The sequence below is a fragment of the Phaenicophaeus curvirostris genome, chromosome 6 (genome assembly GCF_032191515.1).
Source record: "Phaenicophaeus curvirostris isolate KB17595 chromosome 6, BPBGC_Pcur_1.0, whole genome shotgun sequence".
Lineage (NCBI taxonomy): Eukaryota > Metazoa > Chordata > Aves > Cuculiformes > Cuculidae > Phaenicophaeus > Phaenicophaeus curvirostris.
Genome location: NC_091397.1, coordinates 24,166,431 through 24,194,224, shown reverse-complemented (window position 1 = coordinate 24,194,224; position 27,794 = coordinate 24,166,431). Strand labels below are relative to the sequence as shown.

The following is a 27,794-nucleotide window of genomic DNA, read 5'->3' as shown; positions in this document are numbered from 1 at the left end:
ACACTAACTTGTTCAGTTGTACTACGAAAGCACTGGGCACATACTGGAGGCAGAAGCCTGGATTCTACAAGGTCTGTCCTCTCCAGGCAAAGAAGAGAAACACCCCAAGTGACCAAAATCATGAAGCAAACCTGGCAAAGTGAAAAGAACACTGGCATTGAATGTGACAGAGTGGAAGCAGCACATCGATTGAACCCACCAAACAGCCAAACAAACCCTAACATTTTGATTTCATATTAAGTGGAAAAATCACCAAATTCTCATTGATCAAAAAGGATGCTAAAAATCTTACCGAAACATTTTTTAGACATTCTTCACAGGACCTCTGGGAAAACTCAGAACATGCTAGAATTAAAAAAAAAAAGAAACACGCAGATGATTTATTTATTTTTACTCATTAATATCAAGGATTTAACACAATATTTAGCCTTTTCCTTTTTCTGTTTCTAGTTATAAGCCACAAGTTTGACTGAAGTAATAAAAACTCAATAATTTCTCTCAAAGAGAACTGTAGCAAGCAGATAAAAAGCATTTATGTCTCACCTCTGACACAGTTGGGGAAACAATTCAAGCTTACCTTTAACTTCAATTTGCTTTCTTTAAGGACAATATGGGGAGATCTAACCCAAGAGCTTCCCTGTATCTGTGCTGAAGTTCTAAGACTTTTACACTTCAGTTTAGAGAACATTCCAAGGTTTGTGGCTTTGGAAGCCAAGCAAAAGCTGACCCTTGCCTAGGGCTGGTCCCTCTTCCACAGACATTAACCATTTTCAGTGGGGAAAAAAAAGGTTTTAAAAGATAAAGCTCTCCAAATAGCATGATTTTAAATAACAATAAAAAATATTACCAAACATAGCACACAAAGGTGTAAGAGGTCAATAAAAACTCTAACAGAAGTCTGAGAAGCCAAGTGATGCAGGACATAATTCTTATGTCCTTTGGATTTTAAAAGCCATCTACTATCCTAAAAAGAGTAACTATTTACTGGTGTTCACATTCCCAGAGGGCACTAGCCAAAGGCTATGACTTTCATATAAAAGTACAGCATGCTTATTGTCTTGAGATTGGTCTTTTCTATCCACAACATAGACATAATTTGTTGCCCACAGCACCACATATATGCCATGATCTTGACACAGATGAACTATTTGACAGACGAGCGAGAGCCTCCTCTCCTGGTCTGAACATGGTATTTTCTTCCACTAACTGTAGTTCCTCTGATCATTTTTAATACTATTTAATGAAACTAACCTTTAAGAATTTCCACATATATGCTATAAATACGAGGGGAAAATATTTCCAAATCAGGAATTCAATTCTAGTTTTAATGAATAACTGCAGAGTCACAAGCAGTTATCAATTTCAGCTAAATTATTGGCATGTTTAGATGAAATATGTCAATATTTTCTTTTCATAATTCAACTGTACACCTTTCTGGTACTAATTCTTAATATTAAATGTATTTTATGTCCCAGTGTATGTAGCTTTAATATATCCATATATAGAATATACGTACTAGTTTATCCATTAACAATTAACATTGTTACCAGTATCATTTAACTGAACAACAGCCTAAATGTAAGGCCCATAAGCCAATTCATGGGAAAAAAACTAAAACAAAACAACAAAACCATGTGAAAAGTGGATTCAGAAAGAATTCTCAGCTTAAACTTAAAAATTTTCCAATAGGATTATTCCACATGGAGTACCACCATGCCTATTATAAAAATACTTCACTACATTTTCAATTTAGGATTTAAAACACCTAAACAAACCAGCTTTCTGAACATGAATCCACAAAGTTCTGTCAGAATTATGCAAGTACACCAAGGACATGTAAAAACATGGTTTCTGTTACATTTTCAGGAACTGAACAATCTACAGCAAAGTGAAGAAATGTTCCTTAGATTCTTATCAAAGGAGGTAACCTCACAAGCTTTTCATGCTGTTCATCTTCTTTAACCACCTTTCTACTGACATATTACAGCAGATAACATATCTTGACATATAACCAAAAGACAAGAATTTAAACTATAAAAAGTCAGACTTTCTATTATTTATGCTTATTCTAAAGAACAGCAGAAGAGTCTTTAGGAAAAATTCTTCAAAATATATCATCACAACATTTACCTCAAAAATCAAAACATTTTTATGCACTGCTGTTAAAAAAAATAACATTACTATGAATGAAAAAAAAAAATTTCCCCCATTCTGCTTTTTATATTTCACTACCAACAATAATTCTCATATTTTAAATTGTATTTATCAAACACAAGAGGGCTGGAGCATCTCCCATACAAGGACAGGCTGAGAGAGCTGGAGCTGTTCAGCCTGGAGAAGGCTCCAGGAGACCTTATAGCAGCCTTCCAGTATTTAAAGGGGGCCTAAAGGAAATATGGGGAGGGACTCTTTATCAGGGAATGCAGTGATAGTAGAAGGAGTGACAGTTTTAAGCTGAAAGAGGATAGATTTAGATTAGGTATAAGGAATAAAATTCTTACTGTCAGGGTGGTGAGGTACTGGCACAGGTTGCTCAGAGAAGCTGTGGATGCCTCATGCCTGGTGTTCAAAGTCAGGCTGGACGAGGCCTTGGGCAGCCTAATCCAGTGGGAGGTGTCCCTGCCCATGGCAGAGGGGTTGAAACTGGATGACCTTTAAGGTCCCTTCCAACCCAAACCATTCTACGATTCCTTCTATACTGGCATATAACACCAGCACTTACCACCTTGCTCTTAATAAAATGAGAATCGCTACATACCAAGCTTGGTTTGCCAAGGAGTGGAAGGATAATTTTGCTACGGGGTACGTTTTTTTACCAAAAAATATGTGCAGTTTGGGTTTGGTTTTTTGGTTTGTTTTTGGTTTTTTTTTACAACTAGAATGCTGCCCACCAATTATTTGTATAACTTCCCTTTCTAGGAGACATACTCATGGATCAGGGTGACAATGCACAAATGCAGAACAAAGGCTGTTTCTCCACAAAAAACAGGTGTAACACAAAAGCAATGACAATGGAACTCTTGTTTCGTTTAAAAATCACTTTTCCCCCCCTTCCCTTTCCAATATGTATTTGTGCCTGAAGGTAGCATATGCAGGGATTTTTTTCTTTAATTTAGGAAGACAGGGCTCTGTACTCACATACCACTGACAACTGACGACTGCTATACAACCTTAAGATCAGCGAAAAAGGTGACAAGCTTTTACTATTCCACTGGGAAAAAAAAACCCAAACAAAAAATACACAGCACAACTGCTCAGATAATCAGAAACCTTTCAACACTGAACTTATTCATAGCTACTCTACATTAATTTGTACTGTGCCCCCATTCTCAGGACAACTCTGTTCTTCAGCCTAAACAAGTGTTTGTTCCTACTGTTATGATAGTACTTTCTCAAAGTATTCTTATTCCTCCCTCAACCATCTTCCTGCTCCAGAAATTAAAGCCATACTCTTCTAGGTGGTTTCTGAAACAGGGAACTACACAGCCTTTGTAGGCCTGTTTTGTGCCAGCCCAACCCTCTTGAATGCAGGTGCTAAACTTGTAGAATATTTAACAGGATGGTATACAAGGTTGCACAGTCTTGCATAACTACCACAAAACAGCCTTCTCTCTTCTCCTCATAAGGGCATCACTTCAGGAACTGATAAGCATTTGACAGCGAACAAGTCTACCTCTCTACTTATTTCCAACTGTTTCAATTTAAGATCAAAAGAATACCGATCACATGGCATAGCAATCCGTCTTTTTTCACTTTAACCCTATTTCTAAGGTTCATCCCTTCAAGGTCACCCACATCTTTCTGTATGATACCACTATCCTTCTTCATACCAACAATCAGCTGTGTGTTGTGAGTAAATTCCTAAACTCACCTAAGAATAACAGTATGTGAAAACTTCTCTCTCTCCTAGGGAAAGGCAAAAATTTCTCTCTTTCCTAGGGAATCCATAAGCAACTTCACTATGAGTTCAACCCAATTTTTTTTTCAACCCACTAAGAAGGTTATTAGCTTGTAGTTATTAGAAGGTCCATCTTTTGTTCCTTCCTCTCTAACAGCTGAGGAACACCAACTTCCTCTTCTGCTTCAAGTCTGTTGTCTCACAAAGTTGGATACTTCCTTTTTGAGTAAAACCGCTTCCGCAGAAGAAATAGAACTCCGCAAATTGGACTCTAAAAAACCACTAAAAAACCACCACAGTCCACTTGCAATACCCTAATTTAGTACAAACTAACCTGACACGCACCCTTCGGGTCAAATCTAATAAGGGCAGCCAAATCTGGGGACAAGCTTCACCCAGGGCTTTCCAAACCAGCTACGAGATAAATGACTCCAAAAGAATCATAGAATGGTTTGGGTTGGAAAGGACCTGAAAGGTCATCTAGTTCCAACCGCCCTGCCATGGGCAGGGACATGTCCCACCAGATCAGGCTGCCCCGGGCCCATCCAACCTGGCCTTGAACACCTCCAGGGATGGGGCAGCCACAGCTTCCCTGGGCAACCTGGGCCAGGGCCTCACCACTCTCATCGTGAAGAAATTCCTCCTTATGTCTGATCTAAATCTTCCCCTCTCCAGTTTATACCCATTGCCCCTCGTCCTATCACTACAAACCTTGTGAACAGTCCCTCCCCAGCTTTCCTGTAGACCCTTCATATACTGGAAGGTCGCTATAAGGTCTCCTTGGAACCTTCTCTTCCTCAGGCTGAACAACCCCAACTTTCTCAGCCTGTCCTCGCACAGGAGGTGCTCCAGCCCTCCGATCACCCTTGTAGCCTCCTCTAGACCCGTTCCAACAGCTCCGTATCCTCCTCCCGTTGAGGATCCCAGAAGAGGATGGCAAGAGCATCTCCTTCGAAGCCGCCACTCCTCATCATCATCAGGCAGGGCGGTGCAAAACGCAGGCGGCCGCTGCGTCCCCGCGGCCGAGACTCCCGGGATCCGCCGCCCGTGCTTACCGTGCGGCGGAGCCGGCGGGGCCGTGGCGGTGAGACGTGCCGAGCCCTCCCCGAGGCGGCCCCACAGCAGCGTCAGGCCCAGCACCCACAGTCCCAGCGCCGCCATGACCGCCTCGCCCCCGGCGCCGGCGCCAACGGTCTCGGGGGCGGGGCCGGGCGGGACCGCGGGGAGGCGGGAGATTGGGGGGGGGGGGGGGGCGGGAGATTGAGGGGGGGGGGGGCGGGCAGCTGGAGCCAGCTTCAAATTAGCAAGAGTCTTGTGAAGGTCATAATAACGTCCAAATTAATCCTTGGAAAGTAATACAATAGGCATATGTTTTCTGGGAGGATGCATACGTGTGTGCATCGGTGGGAAATAGAGTCCGTAACCAGCGTTTGTCTCATCGCACGCAATGGATGGAGATCGCTCCGTCGTGTTTCCTAAGTCTGATTAAAGGGTGCTTACTTTCTGAAACTCCAGAACTAGTCTTAGGGAGCTTATTTGCCAGCATTTTCGGTATTAACACCAGGCCTTTCGTAGAATCACAGAACCACCAGGTTGGAAGATACCTCTCTTAGATCATCGTGTCCAACCATTCCTACCTGCCATTAAACCGTGTCCCTGAGCACCTCGTCTACTCGTCCCTTAAACACCTCCAGTGAAAGTGACTCAGCCACCTCCCTGGGCAGCCTCTGCCAGTGCCCAATGACCCTTTCTCTGAAATTTGTTTTCCTGATATCCAGTCTGAACCTCCCCTGGCGGAGCTTGAGACCATTCCCTCTTGCCCTGTCCCCTGTCACTTGGGAGAAGAGGCCAGCTCTCTCCTCTCCACAACCTCCTTTCAGGTAGTTATAGAGAGCAATGAGGTCTCCCCTCAGCCTCCTCTTCTCCAGGCTGAACAACCCCAGCTCTCTCAGCCGTTCCTCATAAGGCCTGTTCTCCAGCCCCTTCACCAGCTTCAGAGCTTCAACATCCTTCTTGTGGTGAGGGGCACGGAACTGAACACAGGATTCAAGGTGTGGTCTCATCAGGGCCAAGTACAGAGGGAGTATAACCTCCCTGGACCTGCTGGCCACGCCATTTCTGATACAAGCCAAGATGCCATTGGCCAACATGCCATTTCCCCTCAAGGACTGGCATTCTTCTGTTCTGACCCACTATTTTCCTTTCCCTTGCTGTGTGGATTCTTCCAGTCCCTGGGAGGGCAGGGAGTGTGCAAAGATCCCTCACTCTGTCTCCTCCTTGCTGGTGTTTTTCAGTGAGGATGGCCAGACGGCTGCCATAGCCAAGAGAGCTAGCAAAGACATTCCCTCCCCAGGGGTGGCCACAGGAGGGAATAAACAGATGGAGACAAATGTGAGTTTGCCATGACCTTCTGATTTTAAAAGATTAATGAGCTGTTGGTTTTAGAATCATAGAATAATTAAGGTTGGAAAAGACCTCTATGATCATGAAGTCCGACCATCAGTGCAACACCACCATGCCTACTAAACCATGTCATGAAGCTCCACGTGAGCTTGTTTTTTGAACACCTCCAGGGGTGGTGACTCCACCACTTCCCTGGACAGCCTGTTCCAGTGCTTCACCGTTCTTTCAGTAAAGAAATTGATCCTAATAACCAATCTAAACATCCCTTAGTACAGCTTGAGTATATTTCCTGACATCCTTCCATTTGTTACTTGGAAGAAGGGACCATCACCCACCTCGCTACAGCATTCTTCCAGGTTGAGAGTGGTAAGGTCTTCCCTCAGAGGCAAACAATCCCAGTTCCCTCAACCGATCCTCATGACACTTGTGCTCTTGACCCTTCACCAGCTTCCTTGTCCTTTCTCTGGATGTGCTCCAGCAGCTCAATGTCTTTATTGTAGTGAGGGGTCCAAAACTGAACACGGTATTTGAGGTGCAGCCTCACTTTTGCCAAGTACAAAGGCATGATCACTTACCTACTCCTGCTGGTCACACCATTTCCGATACAAGCCAGGATGCTGCTGGCCGCCTTGGCCACCTGAGCACACCACTGGCTTGTGTTCACTGTTTTCCGCAGAGAGCCACCTCTTAGGGCCATACAGAGGTATGTAGCATCCTTTGAAGAGCCTGAAGATAGTTGCTAGCAGCTCTGGTGAATGGCCAGTGCAATTGAAGGGAACAAATCTGAATCTTGCCGCTTCATACTGAGGCTGTTGGCCTTCAACACTGATAGAATGCTATACTGCACCAGAATGGCTTTGTGAAAGATTTGGCAAATTCAGCAGGGGCTGATTTGAAGGTGTCCTTACCTTAAATGAAGTTTCAACCCATACATTTAAAATCTATTTACATTTTATTTTGCATGTATAATTTTCAGATTTTTGTTAGCAGCACTATAGTTCCTGCCTCTCAGTCTTCAAGGAGTGTTAGAAAAATAAAATCAAAGTATGAGTATATGGGCCATATGGAAACCAAGATTTTTTTACCTGAGCTTTGTGTAGGACAGTACTGACTTGTGAGTTCAGCCTTCTTCAGCTGGCTGAGTCATAGAATGGTTTGTGTTGGAAGGGACATTTAAAGGTCATTTTATCCAATCCCCCTGCAATGAGCAGGGATGTCAGGAGACCAGGTTTTGCCGCATGCTCAAGTCTATAAACTTTTAAGGTCTGAAATACTTCTTTTTGTCTTGTTTCCATATTTTTGGGTCACTTGGAATGTGCTCTTGGTACAGTAGAGACACGCAGGTGAGTGACAAAGACCAGCAAAGATAAGGAACTGTTTACACAGTAATAATTCAACAAACTGTAGATAAGGCATGTGACAAAGATGTATAAAGGCATGAGTGGCACAGAAAAACTGAACACAGAATGACCATCTTTTGTAATAGAAGACCTAGAGGTCATTGAAAACAATTATCAAGTTGAAGATTGAAAACAAAAGTATTTAGAAGAAAATAGAGTGCTTAAAGTGTGAAACTCTCTTTATTTGGATATTAAGGACACTAAAAGTTTAGATTAGTCAAAAAACACTGTATGAACACTCCATGAGTATGTCTGTTAACAGTTACTAAATACCAAGGTATCACTTTTGATTCAGAAAATCCCTGAACCCCGCTGCCAGAAGCTGAGTGTGATTGCCAAGGAAGGGGCATTAAATTATTGTTTTATGCTGAAATTCTTCCTTATGCATCGGTTGTTGACTGCCGTTTTGGGCAAGACACTAAACAAAAAGTGTCCTTGAAATTACTTTATATAGCTGTTCTCATGAATTTTCTTCCTCAAGAGCTTATATGTTATTCTGCATGATTTTGATTAAATGTTCTGATTTATGTTTGAGGCAGAGGGAAAGTCCTCTAGCTAATTATCTGTATCTTTGGTTTGGGTGGGTTTATGTATTCAGTGAAGAATGACTTCTCATAAACCTGCTCAAATTCCAAGCCAGAATTCGTGGATTTTTCTTGAGTTGCTTCTAGCATGGTTATTTGAAAGGAAGTATCTTCTGGCTGAAGCAAAGCAGGGAGAGGGGGGAAGAATTTCCTGAGAGGTCTTCTGAAGTTTGGTTTCATCCATCTTCTCTGATCTAGCTTTTTTATTCCTTTGGGGGACAAAACCATTAATATAATTTATGAGCTATTGTAATTCTCTCACAATGGCTATACTTACAGTAATGAATCACTTTTTTTCCTTGATTAAGTAACCACTCCCTCAGCAGTCATAAATCCCTAGGAAATAAACCGTGGAAGACATGAAAAAGTGATCTACCACAGAACTGGGTTTGAATAAGCAGTATGTGTTAAGATTACAAACAAAAAGAAAATTTCAGAATATATTTTGCTTTTTTTTTCCTGTCACAATTCTATATTAATTTCAAATTATAACCAGGATTTTTCTGCCCGCTCTGTAAATTCTGCCTGAAGCTTTAAACACCCTTTGTACATATGCATTTTCAGCAGCAGCTCTGGCCCCTTTCCCTCATCTCTGCTTCAGCTCCTCCTTTGTGATAGAACAGGTGAGTGAGCCATTCACTGGGTAGTTGAACAAAGAATGGATTGGACTGTCAATGTCTTATCTTCTTTTTTCAGCTCGTTTATTTTTCATTATTACTGGTGCTTAAGATTTCAAATGTGATACACGAGTTACAAAGTCTGTGTGTGTTCAGTTGATTCCTTTAATGACAGTATTACTTAATCATGGTGAATGAGGTTACCCACCTTGCCTGATTACAATATGCATAAGTAATTCAGCTGGAAAGTCATGTAAGTGATAAGAATGGCATGTTTTTTTCCTCTGCTGTTTTGGACTTATGCACTTACATCTTGGTAAAAGGCGTTTTACCCTAGCAGTACCTTGTTCAAGAAGGTTGTTATTTTGTGGCTGGCTGGAGCATGAATCTATCTTCAGTTTGCAATTTGATGTGCACTTGGATCAGTTTTCCCACAAAAGGTGGTTGTACTTCTCTCTCCCTGACAGCTCATTCTTGCATCTGGCAAACACTGTGGTGTGTGAACAAAAACATTTCTGCAGTCCTATAGGGGTCTGACGCAGCTGGAATTTTGGTTTTCAGCTAGACCAGTGATACCCTGTCTGAATGACTGAGCAGGGGACCAAATACTTGTGCTGGCACAGAAGGGGAGGATTTGTGAGTTCACAGCTAATATCCCAGGAAAGAAGGAAGACCTCTTTATTTTAATTTTTTTTTCCATCCTTTCTTTCTCAGTTGCAGGACCAGCCGAAATGTTGGCTTCATATTAAGGCTTCACTCACTTTGTGTAAGAGGAGTACATGTGAGGTCTAGTGCTTTGTTAAAATGAAGTACTAACTATGATAAAATACCTACAGGGAGCAGATCTGCTGAATAAGAATGTACATCTTCCTATAGTGGTCTCTAAGAATGTATTTAGATCTTAATAAATTGGCTTTTATAACTATCTTCTTGAAATTCAAAGTAGTAATAATATGACTTTATAGAGGAAAAGGTGCAGCCACAATTTCAGGCTCTTTCTCAAGACAAAACAAAGAAAACTAGATATTCCAGGTCATTACCTACTTTCTGTCGTATAAGAACAACCCCGCTATAAATAATCTTCACTGAAACAGAACTCATATAGATTCTAATAATTAGAGTTGGTAAGTGTCATAAACTGATTAGCTTCAGTTCAGCAAATACGTAGATAGCAGATATTTGCAGGGATTGAACAATGCAATACAGAAGGGAAATTATATACTTTACTGAAAATTTTGCAATTTTGTTATAAATACAATAGCCCAATTTCATCTTTCAGGCAAACCCTGAGATTAAACCAGAGATTAAATTGGCTGTTAAATGGTCTTCATAAATTCAGGCAGTATTCAGCTGAGTACTACTGGGACAGCTAAAGTAAGTCAGTTTTCTCAATTGATGTGGGCCCTTGCTGTCATGGAAATAAGATTTGCACCCATGGTGATTTTTGCCTTGCAAAGAGTGAGCCTAGGGGAATACATAGGATCAGTTCAGTATCTCGGCTAAGGATGGTGGCAAGCAGCAGCTGATTTTCTTAGGTTTTCATTGCACAATACTCAGGTGACCACACACTTAACATTTAGGGAGTAAATATATGCTTCAAAGAGTATCTACATAATTACTCAATTATCTTGTGGCAATTTTGAGAGATAAAAATTTTAGTCTCACCAAAAAAAAGGCATATAGTGAAAAATTTTGCCTTCTAACTTTCACAGCTCGTTACATTTTAGGGTTTTTTTGAAAAGGAATAATTGTGAATAGTACTGCTATGTGCACTGTTCTGCAGAATGGTTAATAGTACTGAATCACAGACAAATTGAATTAGTCTATTGTTAGATTTATTGTGACCAAAATGACCAGCCTAGTGCTTCAAAACTTGTATTTCGCTAAAATCTGGCAATACATAGAATAAACAGCTGTTAACATTTAGTCCTCTCTAATATTTCACACAAGGAAGAGCAATTAATCTTCTAATATAAGAGTTACTGAACTGATCACTCCTGGCAAGACTAAATAGCTTATCTTGAAAACCATTAGACTTATCTAAGCAAAGAATAATTGTTGAATGCAGCATTTCTGGGGTGGAAGGGGTGATTTGTTTTTTGGCTGAGTGGTGTTGCACAGAAAAATGGACAGTGTTTGCTTAAGAAAAATAATGATTGGAACCTTGGCACATGGCATTGTTCAGATCTCCCAAACAGGCGGGTTGGTTGCAGTCTAGGTAGTAACATGAGTCGCTGAATCAGACAAGACTCCCTTAACCACTTTTCTGCTCAGTTCTCACATACCAGTTGGACCTTGATCCTGCCCAACTACTTCATCACATGCACAGTTCATTGATCTAGATTATTTTAAACGAAAACATTTTACTGTATTAACTATGTACAAAAAGACTATTCTGTATGACCATTTCTACATCTACAAGAACAGTTTCTACAGACTATTTACAAGCATCTTATCTGCATGCAGTCTGGTCAGTTCTGCAGCAGAAACTACTGGGAATCTCTGGAAGGGCCAGATTCTCCACCCAGGATGTCAGATGACAGGAATCCTTGGGACTATCTGAAATCCCCGCTTGACTATCTCCCACAAGAGTTAGTCTGAAATCCATTGTTGTGGAAGTGGTGAGGAACAGGGTCTGGCACCTTGGCTTTGCTAAGTTAAGTCTCTTCTATGCATGGACTAGCTGAGGAGTTCCTGGACTACCTAGGGAGATAATGAGTTTAGTGCACTGAGTGCACAGGGATGTTTCCAAGACCCAGCTACACCACTAAAGGACAACTTGACTTTCACATATATGCCTCATAAAAATTAAATTCCCCAGCTCTTGCCACAGCACTCCTGTAATTGAAAACTGTGCTGAACAGCATTCATCCAGCTGTGAAATAAGATGGGCAACTTGTGATTTCCTGTGGGTTGCCACTGTTTAGTGGTTTAACTAGGCACAGGTTTTCCCTGGCAGCATGTCTATTATGCCACACAGATCACACTGTTTTGCTTTCTGCTGTTAAAAATTGCTGTTGCTCTCTAGAGAAATCTGTTTCCAAGATTCATTTTTTTCCCCCCAGGATGAATTAATGTAATGAGACTTAATTGCATGTTTTTTTGTTTATCATTTGCTTTTCCTTATTAAATCTCCTCAGTCATAGCTGGGGCAAGACAGCCACTGTAGAGCTAGAATCAGTTGGGGTAGGGTAAACGGGAGAGCCACAAAATGGAACAGCGCAGCAAAATAAGGGTCTGTTTGCATTTCAACAATGAGTAACTCTACTTCACTGATGTTACTGACTTCAGAAGACAGAAAATATCCCTTGGCCACTATTTCCCAGACCTTATCTAACTTCTGAAAGACTTGTTTTGCTAAAACTGATAAAGATCAGCTAACAATTTAATGCCAAAGTATGGAAGAAGTATTTACCCACACAGCTGCTCTTATTTAGCTTGTTTGCTAAACTAGGAGGGAAGCAGATTTTCTCCCGGCATTTCAAAACTGTATCATATGAATTAACATACTGTTTCAGTTGGACACCAGATCTTTTCCTTGATACTGTGTATTTCCTGGCTTGCCAGCACTTACCCTTTTCTTCACCTTACTGCAGATTCTCATTAGGTTTAGAATGCCATATAGCTTTGAAGAAGGCTGTAGTGCTGGTATCTCACATATCTCTGTTCTGGTTATTTTCAATGTAAAGTGCTAATACAATTTTCTCCTTGGCTCAACTGAAGTAATTAAAGAATCCTAATACCAGAATATCTTGCTGTAGATTTGATCTATCTTCCCCTCTCCATTGCTTTAATTCATGCTAATTAAGAAGAAACCGTATGTGTCTGTATCTAGTGATTTTCCTGGAGTTTTGTGCAACACCAGTTCCACACCATCAGAGAAAAGGAATTCTTTCTACTCTTTTTTTTCATACGCAATATAAAACTAACTTATTTGAAAATTAGGAAGTATCTTTCCAGCACACATTCCAGAATTACTTTAGCTGGAACCCTTAACCTAGCAACTTGTATCTTGCTCCTCTGAAGAAATTAAGATACAGAGAAGTTACTGTTGATTACTGTGTTACTCAGTTTCATAATGTAGATTGACTTGCAGCATCCCAAGCAGAAAACTACTGTTTCAGGTAGCAGCATTACCAGCTTTCCAGTAGACACAGCATCCTGTCCAAATCTTCTTACTTGTGGCATGGTTCTGTGATGCTGAGAATTTTGAAGTTTACAGCCTTTACACTCTAGACATTTTCAAAACAACTCTGATTAAATCCTTGTTTTGATTTACAGATCATTTTTTTTTCTAAACAGTGGGTGACAGATTTGTTTACTGATGGGTTATATACAGAATGGGCGTTTTCAGTTCAAACCTGATGTCCAGACTTCTGGTGTTTTCCTCCATGACTGTATGAATTGAAAAGTCAGTCCTGCCTTCTGCTACATTCTCCCTTTTTATGCTCAGTCACAGTTATGCGCTTACCCAACAAGAGACACAAAACACATCATGCTTGGACACAAACAATATCTTCAGGAACTATAATAACCACTTCAAGCCACACAGGAAAGTTTAAGAGTTCAAGAAAACAAATTAAGAGCTTTCAGCCATTAGGAACTTGTGTTAATTGCTGTTAGGAGAAAGATGTGATACCTGGGCACAGACAGTGTATTAAATTGCTGCAGTAGGGGATTATCAATAACAAGATTAAATGTAAAACATGGTAAAAATAGCTATGTGAAAAAAGTAATTTCCAGGACCAACCCAGGAAGCACGATTGATTTTAGTTTGCTAATTTACAATAACGTTCAAGCAAATGCCACCAAGACATTACCTTGCAAAGGATGTGTTTTCTCCCAGGCTAGGAAAGCAGGGAGAAAAGCCTGGAATTCTTTCAGGAATGGGGCTGCCCATAAAACAAAGACAGCTATGATGCATAGAAAGGGTCTTAGAAGAAAAAGACAATTTTCTAGGGACTGGAGCTGTCAAAAGCAACCTGTCTTCTCAAGAAACAGTAATTTATTATACTTAGCTGACTTGTGTGTCAGAGTAAAAAGCTGCAGGATTTTCAGTACTTCATTATGCATACACAAGCAGCTGAGAGGCATATTTCATGAGACCATTGTTTTCATGTTATCTATCTAATAAGACCTTTTTGAGTTCTTTTGCTGTGTTTTAAACTAAACAGTCTCCTTTGTGGCATGTTTGAATCTTCCTGTGAGTAGTGAAATCTAGCCCAAGGAAACTCTTTTCTACCCGGTGTTCAAGCAGATTAGTGCTGAGAGCCCGGGAGAATTGTAGCTCTTAGATGACTTCTCAAATGAGACACATAGGCATCAGCAGCTAAGATTAGCGGTTCTCAAGGTTCTTATAACTCCTTGGCTAATTAAGGTGCAGCCACATGGTGTTTGAAAGAGTACATGCAAACTAACTGGAACTGATGTGCCATAATGAACAGTGAACTCTGTAACCCAGTGGCAGCTGACAAAAGAACTTCTGAAAGCCCCAGTAGCACCTCAGCGTTTGCTGAGCTGCAATGCCAGAAGCCTCATGTGTTGTGGCTGCCTAAGTGCCATCAAAATTGCAGAGACAGCTCTTTCCCAGTCCTTAGGCTGACCCTCCCAATTACTTCCAAGGGAAATGTCCTCACCTCTGCAGTTGTGGAGGTCAACAGCATTTGTCAGAGTTGCAGATGGCCGGTCAGATCCAATGCTGCCTGCCCACAAGCCTAAGAAAGAACAGAAAGGGGAATACATATATATATTTTTGAGACTGGGCTTGTATTCTGAAGGCTTTCTCTGGAAGAGGTATGATTGCATCAAGCAGAATAGGCAGACACAGAAGGCAGCCAAATTTGTGCAGGCTGATTTATCTGCAGCTATGCTGTAAAAACAATGCCCTTCCACTAAGCCTATTTGGTGAGAATGCATTCCTTGTCAGCTGCTTCCTGAGGTGATACCTTTGCCAGGAAATTCAGCCTGTCTACAGAGCACTTCAGCACAGCCATAGAAAGAAGCTGAGCACTTTACTGTTGCTGACATGATTCAAGAGTCTAAACAGTGCCATAAGAGTCATCTAAGGTGCTAAGTCTTCAGACATAACACTAAACCACTCTAATCTAGCTTATAAAGCTAATGCAAATGATAATATTTAGCATCATTCACCTATTCAAAAATTAGTTCTTTTCCTTACTAATATCATTATTACTTGAGACTTCTTATGACATTTAGTTTAAAACAGTGTAATCTTAACATCCAATAAAAAATCACCTTTTTTTTTGCTTCATTATATTTTTTTCCTTACCATACTTTTTTTTCTCCGTGAATGAGAATGACAAGAAAGAAAAGGGAACAAACTTTTGAAACATGATTTTTTTTGCCTTGCTAATAAATGTTCAATATTTTTTTCTCAAAATGCAGCATTTTTCAACCTCTACATTTAATAAATACAAATCAGAATTAACACAGTCTTTCATATGCAAAATGCTCATTAAGTAAGAAAACAAAGGTTTCAAAGTAAGGTTTCATGACAAATAAACCCAAGGTTGCCATCTTGTCCTTCTACTTCAACCCACATATTCCTGCTGCCTCTGTTGTGTTGGGAGTAGAGCTCCTGACGAGGAGGCAGACCAGACTAGTCACCTTGGGAGGCTGAAAACTAAAATAAGCAGAAGAGAATAGAAACAGCAAAAGGAGAAAGAAGACAGGATTTCTTTTTCTGGTAGCTGATTATATTCACATCTGCTTAAGCCCATCAAGATGCCTTTAGAACAGTAGGTCAAAAAGTGCCTGCAGTGAGTTAAGATACACCCAGGAGTTGTTTTAGGAAACAATTTACATAAATACTAGTTGTTAGGTCAAAAATAAACTTCAACATGAATTTGTTGATGATCTAATCTATTTTTCATTCATGTATTTTGGCTTTGGGAAGAAAAGTATTGTGATATCAATGGTTACAGACCCTCTAACCGGTGGAAGTGCTGTAATATGGGGTAGTGAGACTACAGAGACAGGAGAGTGCCATGCTGTGATGCTAAAATGCCACCCTTGGCAGTGGTGGCTACACAGAAGCTTCTGGCATGCCATGTAGCTAGGAAGCAGTGCTCAGCATCTGTGGTTCCCAAGGACACATACTGCTTGGACAGTATTCTTACACCATGTTTTCAGAGTTTGCCTATCATATTCAGGGATTATTCAGTGCTGAGTGAAGCTTATTCAAATACTTAGAGCTTTAATTAAATACTTTTCTCTTTGTTAGAACAGAAACTAGGACAACAACCCTGCTCTTGCAGTCCAGTTTTCTAGTCTCTCACCTCCGAGCAACCTTAACTACTCAAACCCTCCAGCTCACCACAATTTCTGCTGCACTGTGCTCAGAATTTACATCTCCTTGAAGCTTTTACACCCAGAAGATAAATCTCCCATCCCTAACAGCCTAAACATCTGAATGAGCAATCTGTTTCGAACACAAGACAAAAAGCATTTTGAAATCTGAACCCACCTCTTACACTTTGATGAGGCCTATGTGTTTCCAGTTGATGAAGCAGTAGAACAAAAATGTACAGTAAAGCTTAGGCTGCATCTATGGTGTTTTACCTGCCTGCTCAGTAGATACAGGAAGGGATAAGTAATTCTACACTCCTGCTGAATCACATACGTGAGCTCAATTCCTGTGAAATAAAACGGGGAAAAAACACCAATAGATTTGTCTTCAATAAGCACAAATAAATGAGGTATTCTTTTTAGGATTTCTGATATAAAAAATATGAAGCACTCCCATACTTTGGGAGAAATTGAGCTCTCTGCATCACATTATTTATGTCAACACCCAACTGGTCCCCAGGTTTATACTAGTTCTTGGAGATAAGTAGCCTGTCTGAAAGTGACTGCAAAGGAGGAAATGAATCCACAGAAGCAGAGAACATAAAATTTTTCCACCTCCTCAAGTGAGTTGTAGCACTGGTAATATCTGCTTTATACTATATATACTCTGAGAATTGTTCCCATATAAACATTACTTCCCCAGACAGATTAAAGAAAACAACTTACTAGAATGCCAGTTCAAAATACGAGAAATCTACAGAGGAATTACCAGCAAGTCTCATTATATTCTGCGTAAATAATCCAGACTGTTTTGTGAGCTTGCAGTATGGCATCAGCATTTCTAACACTTGAAGTGTTTGTATTTTGCCTCATAAGAATGGGGAAAGGCTTGGTATTGAGTGTGGGGCAAGTACTGTGCTCTTTTCCATATCACCCTGATACTTTGGCTCTGCCGTGGGGCTGAACCAGATTCTGACTCCCAGCCTGCCTCCCGAGGGATACAGGCAGAGACAGGGAATCATCTAGGTTAAAGGAAACCACTCTTCTCCTTCTAAAGGAAAAAGGAATCCTAGAACTTCTTAGGACTAGCTTACAATATAAATAAAGGGAAATTATAAATAACAGCCAAAATTTCAGAAGGTGGCAGAAGAGTTGGTTTGTGGTTTTGGTTTTGTTTTGTTGAAAGCAGGAATCCTATAAAATTACAGAGTTAAAATGCAACATACACAACATTTTAAGCTTGTTAAGGCATCTGAAACAGTCTTGCAAGTCTGGTGATCAATATCAAAAGAGGCTGTGTCCTTCATATTCTAGCAATTACGGTCTTCCACAAAATTAATCAAAATGAATTGAATCTGTAGGAGAATGTTTTATTAAAAATACATACCTTCTGTTGCACATAAAAAGAACCAACACTGTAATTAAACAAAACTTAAGAAGTTGGACAGGAATTGCTTGAAAAAATACAGATTCCCATAATCTCAGAGCACCCAGCCTTTGACTGCATGAGCCACAAATTAAAAACTTCCTGTGTTCAAGACCCAGAGTGCCTGTCCTGGCCAAAGAGAAGTGCCCAGAAAGGAGCAGCTGGCCAGAGGCAGAGGTGCTAACTGCTCCACAACAGCTGTTCCCTGGCAGATACATGCAGGATACAGGTGTTCTTCTCCCCAGATTCACCTGCCCTGCTGGTGGGCACTGTGGCAGCCTCAGCAAGTGAAATGCTGGAGTGGCACTCGGCTCAAATGTCACAAGTTGGCCAGCTCTTTCTGTAAAGAAGGGAAAACACAGCACAACACTTCCAGCTAACTTCACTTAGGACCCAACAGAAACTCACGTTAACAACACTGTTGAAGGAAATGCAGCCGTGCTTTGGTGAAACGTGATGCAAACAGACTTTTTGATAACTGAAGCCTGCGCTGGAATCCATTAACTTCTGGATGCCCACATTTCATAACTCAGACCCATCTCAGACTTTTGAAAAGACAGTTTTCAAAGCAGCAAGTTATCAGCTTAGGCAAACACTGATTGAAAGTTTAGTGCATAAAAATCGAAGTTGGAATACAAAAGAGCTGTCACAGACATTTGCTATTTAAAGTATACAGAAGAAAACACCTGCATTTACTGTCCATAGAAAACACCAGTTTGCCAGGCTGCCTTTCTTGCTTTGGAGATGCTGAAGATTCAGCTCCTTGTGAAGTCACCTAGAGGTACATCCATCATCCCTCCAAAATGCTTTGTAAATTCAAGGTCAAAAAGCATACCAGATGCTGGCTGTAAACTAACATTTACTGGCCAATTTATAACTTAAGCAAGGCACAAAGAAGAAAAGACAGTGGAGCAACGGGGAAGCAAGCTGATGGGAAATCACAAACCAGCGGTCCCTTTGCTTTGACCTGACAAAGCATCTAAGGATACGGGCAGCTGAAATAGCAACAGTATCTGAGGTTGGACAAGCAGAGTAAATGTAAAGCAAAGTTCCATTCTGAAGAAGAAAATCAGGCTCAGATGTAATCATACATGTTCTAATCCCATACAAGTCATGATCTGATTAAAACAAAAATAGATACTTCATATAACATCATACCTTATAAACCTAAGAGGGTATTAAATTCATGTAACCTCAGTGGCCAACCTCCTTATGACATACATAGTTTGAGTGTTAGTTCCTCAGACTGCAGTTTAATCAAGCACTTTGCATGAGCGGCCTGTCACTTTACTGACCATGCTGGAAATTTATGACAGAGATCAGCTTCCTCCCTCAGTTCACTGAAGTCTGAGGCCTACTAGTAAAGATCAAATGATTTCTCTTAATATACTGTTATTGCACAGCTTGCAACAGAACAAGATTTGCCCAGCACAGCATCTGTTCCTGTTTGTAGTGCACAGAAAAGGAAACTAACTGACTTTCAGGACTTTGGATGAGTTTGCAGAAGTGGAATTAAAGAATTCCATTTGATTTTTTAGCAAAAGAAACTTGCTCTGGGATTAATGAAATACAAATATTCACTAAGCTCCAGAATACCACCAATCAAAATAACTTTTCCTACTGGAATGACATCCTAAACACAAGATCTCAATTTGACAAAATCTGAGCAAATCAAATATTCACCTTAATTATAACACTCTTCAATGCACTGTCATAAAATTTACGAGTAATTTCAAAGCTCATATTGAAAAGCTTTCATCCTTTGGGCCTAGATGCTCTGCATTTTAGAAGGACAAAAGACAATTTTAAGATATCCCAGGCTAGGAATTTATAATCCGTCCTCATCCTTGCAGAGCTACAAGATGAAGCTCACAAGTTATTCAAAACCTCATCTTACAGAAAATAGGAAATTTTCTCCAGTTGTGAGGTGGCAGCATAGGAAATAACTGGATTTTAATATAGTTCAGGCTGAAAGGTATTGAAGAACAATGCTGAAAAGGTTAAGTTTTAATCAGTAATTAAATAAGCTACGTCATGAAAAGTCTGACATCAATAAACAGCAACTCTGAAAAATACTCAAGCTCATTGTTACTTGTATACACATTTAAAAAACACCCCAACAAGCTAGATTTAAAAATCCCTCCCTAGGGTTATAATCCCTTTTCTAGAGAGACGTTGTTATAGCTTGTGTACACTGTCCCAAATAAATCTTTCATAGCCTTCAGAATTCTTCAGTTTTCTTAATCCATTTTGCCATAACATTTCTCTCCAGAACGAAATAATACTTTAAAGCCTACTTGAAAATCCATCTTGAAGATGGCCTTCAAATAAAATATTCATGTTAAACAGAATTTTTAAATACAAGTGGTTTCTGTTTTAATCACAAAATAGATCTAGTAAATTTGCTAACTTATTAAAAAACAGACAAGAAAAAAAATTCACAAAAAAGTTTCTAGCCTCCAGTAATTCACAAAATGCCATTACAGTACATGAAAACATTATTAGTTAAATCAGTTTTATTTCTTCTGGTAGCTACTTTGAAAGCAAAGGGTAATTTGACACTAATCCTATTGCAGAAGTTCATAAGAAAGAAGCTTTCTCTGTAAGCAGAGGAAAATATAGAACAGTGCTACAGAACTGAATTAGTCTGCCAAATATCCTTTTCAGACATCACACCTTAAAATATGTATCTAGAAGAACAAGAAGCTCAGTGAACACCCTACACTCACTTCCATTAACTGCATCTGGATAATGCACAGGTGCAAGGGCCTCCCTATGTAGCTCTTGAAATGGGATCAAAATCCTTAGAACAGCTTATTAAATGGCAAAGAGACCAAACCTGCTCCTATTTCAGTAAGCAGAAAGATAAACGGATACCATTGTTAGCATATTGTCCCAGCATTAGCAGCAATTTTGTCTGTAGTGAGCTCAGAGTTAAAAAAAATGTTGGTCAGAGAGTAACAGGCAAGAACAGCAAGGGACTTGCTGAACTTGGGTCGCTATTGCTTTGCATCTTGGGAAACTTGACTTTACAAATTACTATGCTCAGTGCAAGGCAGCAGAGAGAATCCGGGCTGTAATTTGCATGGTTTGAATGAGCACAAGGAGTTGGTTTCCAAGACACTATCTTCTTAGGATGCATGTGTCACAACAGGAATGTCAATTTCTATGGCAGAGAGGCGAGAGCGTGCAGAGTACGGCTGAGAGGCATAGCTATGCATGCTAGGGGCGTGGGGATAGAGGGGCTGCCAGAAAGGAGAAGGGAGGCTTTTACAAGCACAATACCACAGAAACAGCAGAACAGAAGTGAAAAACAGACCCCCAGCACTGGCAATGGCAATAAATACAGAGATGTCAAAGCTAAAGATAGGCTCATATTTTCTGTTCAGATAGTTGTTATAAAAAATGACCCACACTGATGGAGTGAGACAAATGGCACAAGCAAGCAGGAACAAGAGGCCAGCCACGAGATGGCAGCCTGCACTGTTTACAAGGCATTTGGCCAGTTTGATGTTTGGCACAGTGGATACAAACGCTGTGTTACACATGCCAATCAAGCACAGAAACAGAGCTGAGACAGCAGTAAACATGCTCAGTGGAAGGGTAAACTGGAGAACACGCAAATCCAGTTGATCAACAGCAGTGTACCACTGTGGGTCATAGATCACACAGTCTCTGCTCCCATCAAAGCGAGCACACTTAATCCAGAGTCCGCTGTAAACTGTCACATTCCTCTCATTCTTGTTGAATGTGTACAATCTCATTTGCCTCCAGTTTGGAAGCAGAACTGCTGCAAGGAGTCCAGCTACTGAGGCTGTTCCACTGAGGAAGGCCAGAACTGTTGCTGCGTGAACATCCCGGCAGCCCATGCTTGCCCACAGAGGTTGTTTCCTGCAATTAAAAAGAAAAATTAAAAAATAGAATAAAAATCAGTAGGTTCAAGATTATGGACATCGGATTGAATACAGTTGACTCGTGCCATGTTAACAAACTAGTGTGGCAGCTGGTAGGCAGTAACTTTCTGGCACCTTCTTTGCCTTACATGGTTATGTGATGGTAACACTACCAAGTGCATGCTTTAATGAAACCTCAGGTTATTTCACAGACCGTTGCAATTGCTCAGAGGACAAACTGCTACATTCACTGTGCTCAAGATCAAGAAAGCACTTCAGCGTGCAGTTCTACACAGCCCTTCATCTTGTGTCACTGCATGGACGTTTATAGTATGGGTGGAGAAGGTGATCCACTGAGTAAATGTGATTTAAGTTCACCTCTCCTCTCTTTATCCCAGATGTAATACCAGAGTGCATGTTCAGTCCTACCACAGCACTGCACAAGTAAAAGGGAATTGCTTAAACCCATCATCACTAGACTGGCAAAGGAATGCACAGGCAGGCAGTTATAACCATTTCATATAGGCCAAACTGCTGATAAGAGCTGCAAGCTAGCAGAGAAGGCTCTGTTAAGTACTTTACTATTATTTTTCCAAAAGCAATTAACAGTTCTTCCAGACTGCTTCAGCCTTTCAAAATCAAGTGTACAAGCACACGAACAATTCCAGAAAGCAGATGGCTTTTCAGCTTTCACATTTTCCTTTTCAGATAAAGCATTAAAGAATAGTGCTTCCTTTTCAATATAACAACTGTCTTCACACCTAGTGAGCCTTTTGCCTGCATAGATCCTGGGAAACTTCATGGCCTTAAAAAAAACATATATAACCCCCCACCCTCGACTCATTAATTGGAGTAATCCCATCTCCAGGTGCTGGAAATACTTCAAAGAGGCCTAATACATAATAGGCAGTGAGCATCCACCCCAGTGTACCTGAAGCAGGACACTAAAAATTATAGTACCTAAAAATGAGCAGAAACTTAGAAAATTCTGAGAGCCATTAAGTCATAAACTCCAACTGAAATTTCTTCCAAATCGTTATACTGCGTAGTGCTGATTTGTCTGAAGTGACAAGATAATTCTTTAGGTACCAGAAGATTTATTCTAACAGATCTAAAAATTACCTAATATCTGTACCTCAAAAAGATTACAGACACAGTTGCAACCAAAGAGGAAATCAGATCTGATCCCTCACTGTCCTTCTACACCTGCAAATATAAAACTTTTCAGACAAGGAATTTCCATGTATACTAGAAGCAGACTACGAGTATTATCGAGCTATAGAGCCAGCATTTTATTGATTTATAAACAAAAAACAAAGCTCAGTTTGTTTTGTAAGAAAGCCTTAGGTATTTATTTACTTTTTCTGCCATCTAGCCCTGAATGATGGCAATGGCATGTGGGTAGCATTTAACTGCTGATCATGCTCTTTTAAAGAAGCACTGCTGGGAACAAATAATGTCAACCACATTTCTGCTAAAAACGCACCTTACTCATCAAAACCATGGCATTACATATTTGCTGAAAATAGCTGAGTGTGGGCAAGCTACTGTTCTTGTGGCAGAAATCTTTTCAGATAGTGGGTCATTAATAGGATACCTCGTAGGTAGGGAGACCCAAGACTTACTTCCATCATAACTGATTTAATATTATGCTTAACCTTGGCTTCAGTAAGGTCAATGCAAACAACTTGCAAGGAAATGGAACTATAACAAATGAGCCTGAGAGGTATATTTAATATAACATCAAATTTTGTTCTCAAGCTTGACACTTTTGCTCTTCCATAGAGTTTGCCTTTGCTTTGATAAAACTTCCGTGCAGGCATGGCATACTCTGAAACAGAGCTCTACCAGAAGCAGACGGAATAAACACAAGACTGACCATTTTCAGAAATCCACTGTTTCTGTGGATTCATTTGCAATAGCAGACAATGAAAATCTGAGCAGAGTTAATGAAGCATGGGCAAGAGTTGATACAAGGTTCATCCATAGTCCCTAATACAAGAGGATGGAGGAAAAAAAATTGGGTATTTTCTTTCCTTCTATATTATCAAAGCATAGTTATGGCAACAACTACGCAGCCAGGTCTTAAGAAAGCACATGTAAAGTTTTATTTTTCTATTAGCTCTGCTGTTCCAGTCACACAGACAGAAGACTTCAGTCTCTGGGTCATCCTGTGGTTGTCAGGCCACCCTGCATACCCTGTTTTTGCTGGCTATTCCTGGTAGATGCACCAGGGGTGGTTTTCTGTTGGATTTTTGTTATTGTTTTGGGGTTGGTCATTTGGGGCTTTTTTTGGTTGTTCATGGGTATTTTAGTCTTGGAAGTTATTTCAGTTTTTGCCCCTTTTTTTTTTTTTTAAAAAAAAAACTTCCAAGATTTTTTTTAAAAAAAAAAAAGCATGAAAGAGTCCTCAGTGCTTTTCTTGGGGTAGGAAGGGGAACACACAAAAAATGTGGCTTTGTAGGTAAGTAATCCATGATCCCCTCATCAGGGGAAACTTGTCCTATCTAGCTAATACTGCTAGCTTTACAGCTGGAATTATTGTTTCAGTTACAAATCCACATTAAGAGAGTAACAAAACAGACATTGTCTTAACAACAATGGATTCAGTGTACTCACCAGCAGTGTATTCAAATCAAAAGAAACCAGAGCAATGTTTAGAAGCAGGAGAAAAGGTGTTACTGGATCTAGGAAAAAGAACAAGAGAGACAAAATCACTTTCTTTTTTCCATACAATTCCAGCAACAGTACTTACATTAGAATTCAGAACTACTATTCTTCTTCCCCTAGAATTTTTCCCCAAAGTATGTTCTCTTTCTATCTACCGTCTTCATGCAACAGATAAGAAGGGTGCAAAAAGTCCCTCTCTTATGGATGTTTCAAGACATGGAAGTGTTTAAATCCTAAATTTTATATTTCTAGCAAATAAATCCATATAAAGTCATATAAAAATATTAGTTCAGATGTTAGGTTCCAGGCTGCACTTAAACAGCAGGGAGGAGGAAGGAATGCAATAATATTTTTAATGTCAGAGAACAAAACACAGATTCTAAACTGTTTGTGTGGTTCCCTATTCCTTCCTGGCTTCTACACAAAGGTCTGAAGGAAAAGGCCTGAAGGCAGGAAGTACTGGTGATGCTTTTTCAGTAGCTGTCCAGCTTTTCCAGAGGAAGAGAAAGGATCCTCTTGCAGATTCTCTTTACACCCACATCTGGGATCCACACCATGAAGTCCCAAAAGCAGCTTTGTAAGTCATAATAGAAAAATTGCTTTAATACTGGACAGTGTCAGAGCTACAAGCCTGTCATTAGGTGACCAAAAGAGCTGCAAATTAAAGGCCAGTTTGCTGAACTAACATATACCAGGACATAAGAGTTTATTCTAAATGATCTATAAAAAAAATCTGGAATACTGTAATATTTATATATAGATAGTCTCTCTTGGGAAAGAGAGGCCAGTGACAAGTGGGGTTCCCCAGGGCTCAGTGCTGGGTCCAGCCCTGTTCAATGTCTTTATCAATGACCTGGATGAAGACATTGAGTGCACCCTTAGCAAGTTTGCGGATGACACTAAGCTGGGTGGAAGTGTTGATCTGCTGGAGGGTAGGGAGGCTCTGCAAAGGGATCTGAACAGGCTGGACTGCTGGGCAGAGACCAGTGGCATGAGGTTTAACAAGGCCAAGTGCCAGGTCCTGCACTTGGGGCACAACAACCCTATGCAGTGCTACAGACTAGGAGAAGCCTGTCTAGAAAGCTGCCTGGAGGAGAGGGACCTGGGGGTGTTGGTTGACAGCCGACTGAACATGAGCCAGCAGTGTGCCCAGGTGGCCAAGAAGGCCAACGGCATCTTGGCTTGTATCAGAAACGGCGTGACCAGCAGGTCCAGGGAGGTTATTCTCCCTCTGGACTCGGCACTGCTGAGACCGCTCCTTGAATCCTGTGTTCAGTTCTGGGCCCCTCACCACAAGAAGGATGTTGAGGCTCTGGAGCAAGTCCAGAGAAGAGCAACAAAGGTGGTGAAGGGGCTGGAGAACAGGCCTCATGAGGAACAGCTGAGAAAGCTGGGGTTGTTTAGCCTGGAGAAGAGGAGGCTGAGGGGAGACCTCATTGCTCTCTACAACTACCTGAAGGGACATTGCGGAGAGGAGGGTGCTGGCCTCTTCTCCCAAGTGACAGGGGACAGGACAAGAGGGAATGGCCTCAAGCTCTGCCAGGGGAGGTTCAGGCTCGACATAAGGAAAAAATTCTTCACTGAAAGGGTCATTAGGCAATGGACCGTCTGCCCAGGGAGGTGGCTGACTCGCCTTCCCTGGAGGTGTTTAAGGTGCAGGTGGATGAGGTACTGAGGGGCATGGTTTAGAGATTGGTGGGAATGGTTGGACTTGATGATCCGGTGGGTCTCTTCCAACCTGGTGATTGTATGATTCTTTGAAATTCTTCCATCAAACCATCTAAACAAGAGAGAGACCACACAGCACGTACTCATGCAACTCAAATTTTTCACTAAATGTGAAACTGAAATTCCAAGCCTAGAGCCCTGCAACACGAATGCTATTGCACATAAGACACAGAAATACAGACAGAATCAAATCAAACATCCCTCTGGATTTCCACTGCCAGGTTAATCAACCAAGACTGCTATAAGTAAATGCAGCAGTTTGGGTGAACAAACTCTGCAGGGTTGCAGAAGTCAGCATCAACATTCAATTGCATTTTGAGAAGTAGCAGCTCTTTTTTTTGTTTTGATTTGGGATATAAAAAACCAAAAAGGGTATTACTGCACAGCTCAGAGCAGCAGGTTTTATTCACCAACATTTCTGAGCAATTTTCAAGCTTTCTGTGCATTTAACAGCAAATGAAGCCAAGATAAACATGCAGATCTCCCTTTGCAGGTTCACACCCTAAAATTCCAGCTGGAGGTCAGTAACAACCATAATTAAAGAGAACATTAGTACTGGTAAACAAACCTGTCAGAAAGAGAGAGAAGCCCTGCCCAAGAGTCACTCCCATTAAATGGTGAAAACCTGTGGCCATCAGCTGTTGCAACAAACCTGCAAAAAAGAGCAGGTATGAAATATCTGACAACAGCCAGCTTGTAGAGACTTTCATTTCTGCAGAGACAGAGTTTCTTTTCTCTTCCTCTGGCTGTTCAGTCAATCTGATTTTATTCTGTCACTGGTGGCACTGAATAATTAGGGACCACAGCCACTTCTGAACTAGCTGCCCAAGTGAAGTGGGCACGCTTTAGCCAGCATAGGTGAAACCCTCGCTTTCCTTAGATTCTAAACTCAAGCTTCTGATGCTCCAAGCACTTCAGAGCTCTAATACTCAAGGCTCTTCTATGTGATCCACAGACATTACCAGCCCTTAGACAGCTTCACTGACAGGTTCTGCCACAGGTCTTATTCTAAAGATCCATGCTGCTGTAATGAGAGGTGTTGGCTGAAAATTAATAAATCATTAATTGCCCACAAATTAAAGAAGTGAAGCAAATTAAAAATTCAGTGGTGAGTAATGCTAACTTTGGCCTTGAGAATACCATAGCCTGGGAACCACTGCTGCTCTGGGAAGTCCTGCGGGAGGGAGGTCACAATAAGCTCAAGCGACAGAGAAACGCGGTCTCAACCCACCCACAACAGTGTTATCAGTTCGTGAGCTTCGGAGAACGGCCCCCCGGGAGTTGAGCAGCCCCCGTCCTGTCCCAACGCAGCTGGAGGCGCAGCACCGGCGCCAGCAGCCGCTTATTTTCTTCTAGGAATCAATCGCACTGCTTCAAGTTCTACAAGGCTCCTAACAAGAACCAAATCCAGGCGTAAAAGGATTAACGCTCGTAGTTAACACCCCAGCAGGTTCAAGACAAACTCACTCGCACCAACCGACTGAGGGAGAGAAGGGGCCCCGGGTCCGCCGAGCGGGACTGCCGGGGGAGCCCCGGGGGAGCCGGCAGCCCCGCTCCGCCGCCCTCGCCGCTCACCTCCCGGCCAGGGCGCGGGGCCCAACACTCAGGCAGCATCTCCGCGGCCTCCGCCGGCCTCTCGGGTGGTTATGGGTTTGTAGTCCAGCGCCGCCGCAGTGCCGCCCGCGAGGCCCCCCGCGAACTACAACTCCCAGCGTCCCCCGCGGCGCGCCACCTCCCACCCCCGCCCCACGTGGGACCCTCGGCGGTTCGGAAGGAGGAGCGCGGCGCGGGCCCGGCGCCGCCGTTGAGAAACGCGTTCGGGGGCGCGTCAGTGAGTAACGCTGGGGGAACCGGCGCCCTTACCGAG

General features: G+C 41.4%; 2 protein-coding genes across 3 annotated transcripts in view; both read right to left on the bottom strand.

The window, feature by feature from the left end:
* Nucleotides 1-5,085, bottom strand: part of LOC138721977 (pituitary tumor-transforming gene 1 protein-interacting protein-like) — a 33,513-nt gene extending 28,428 nt beyond the window's left edge. For both annotated transcript variants that reach the window (XM_069859625.1, XM_069859626.1), the window contains exons 1-2: nt 4,954-5,085; nt 293-345 (exon numbers count right to left, since the gene is read on the bottom strand). In XM_069859625.1, the coding sequence (XP_069715726.1) occupies nt 293-345; nt 4,954-5,059 (159 nt within the window). In that variant the 5' untranslated portion in view covers nt 5,060-5,085. The remainder of the gene's footprint in view (nt 1-292; nt 346-4,953) is intronic.
* A 12,333-nt stretch (nt 5,086-17,418) lies between these two features.
* Nucleotides 17,419-26,550, bottom strand: CLDN12 (claudin 12). The gene is made up of 3 exons (XM_069859605.1): nt 26,496-26,550; nt 24,149-24,216; nt 17,419-21,527 (listed from the first exon to the last, which is right to left on the bottom strand). Exon 3 carries the CDS (start codon nt 21,503-21,505, stop codon nt 20,768-20,770), a length of 738 nt encoding a protein of 245 aa, XP_069715706.1. The 5' UTR covers nt 21,506-21,527; nt 24,149-24,216; nt 26,496-26,550; the 3' UTR covers nt 17,419-20,767.
* Between the last annotated feature and the right edge of the window lie 1,244 nt (nt 26,551-27,794).

What these genes read in the sequence shown, in the direction of transcription:
- CLDN12 (XM_069859605.1), bottom strand. Translation starts at nt 21,505, where the DNA reads ATGGGCTGCCGGGATGTTCACGCAGCAACAGTTCTGGCCTTCCTCAGT.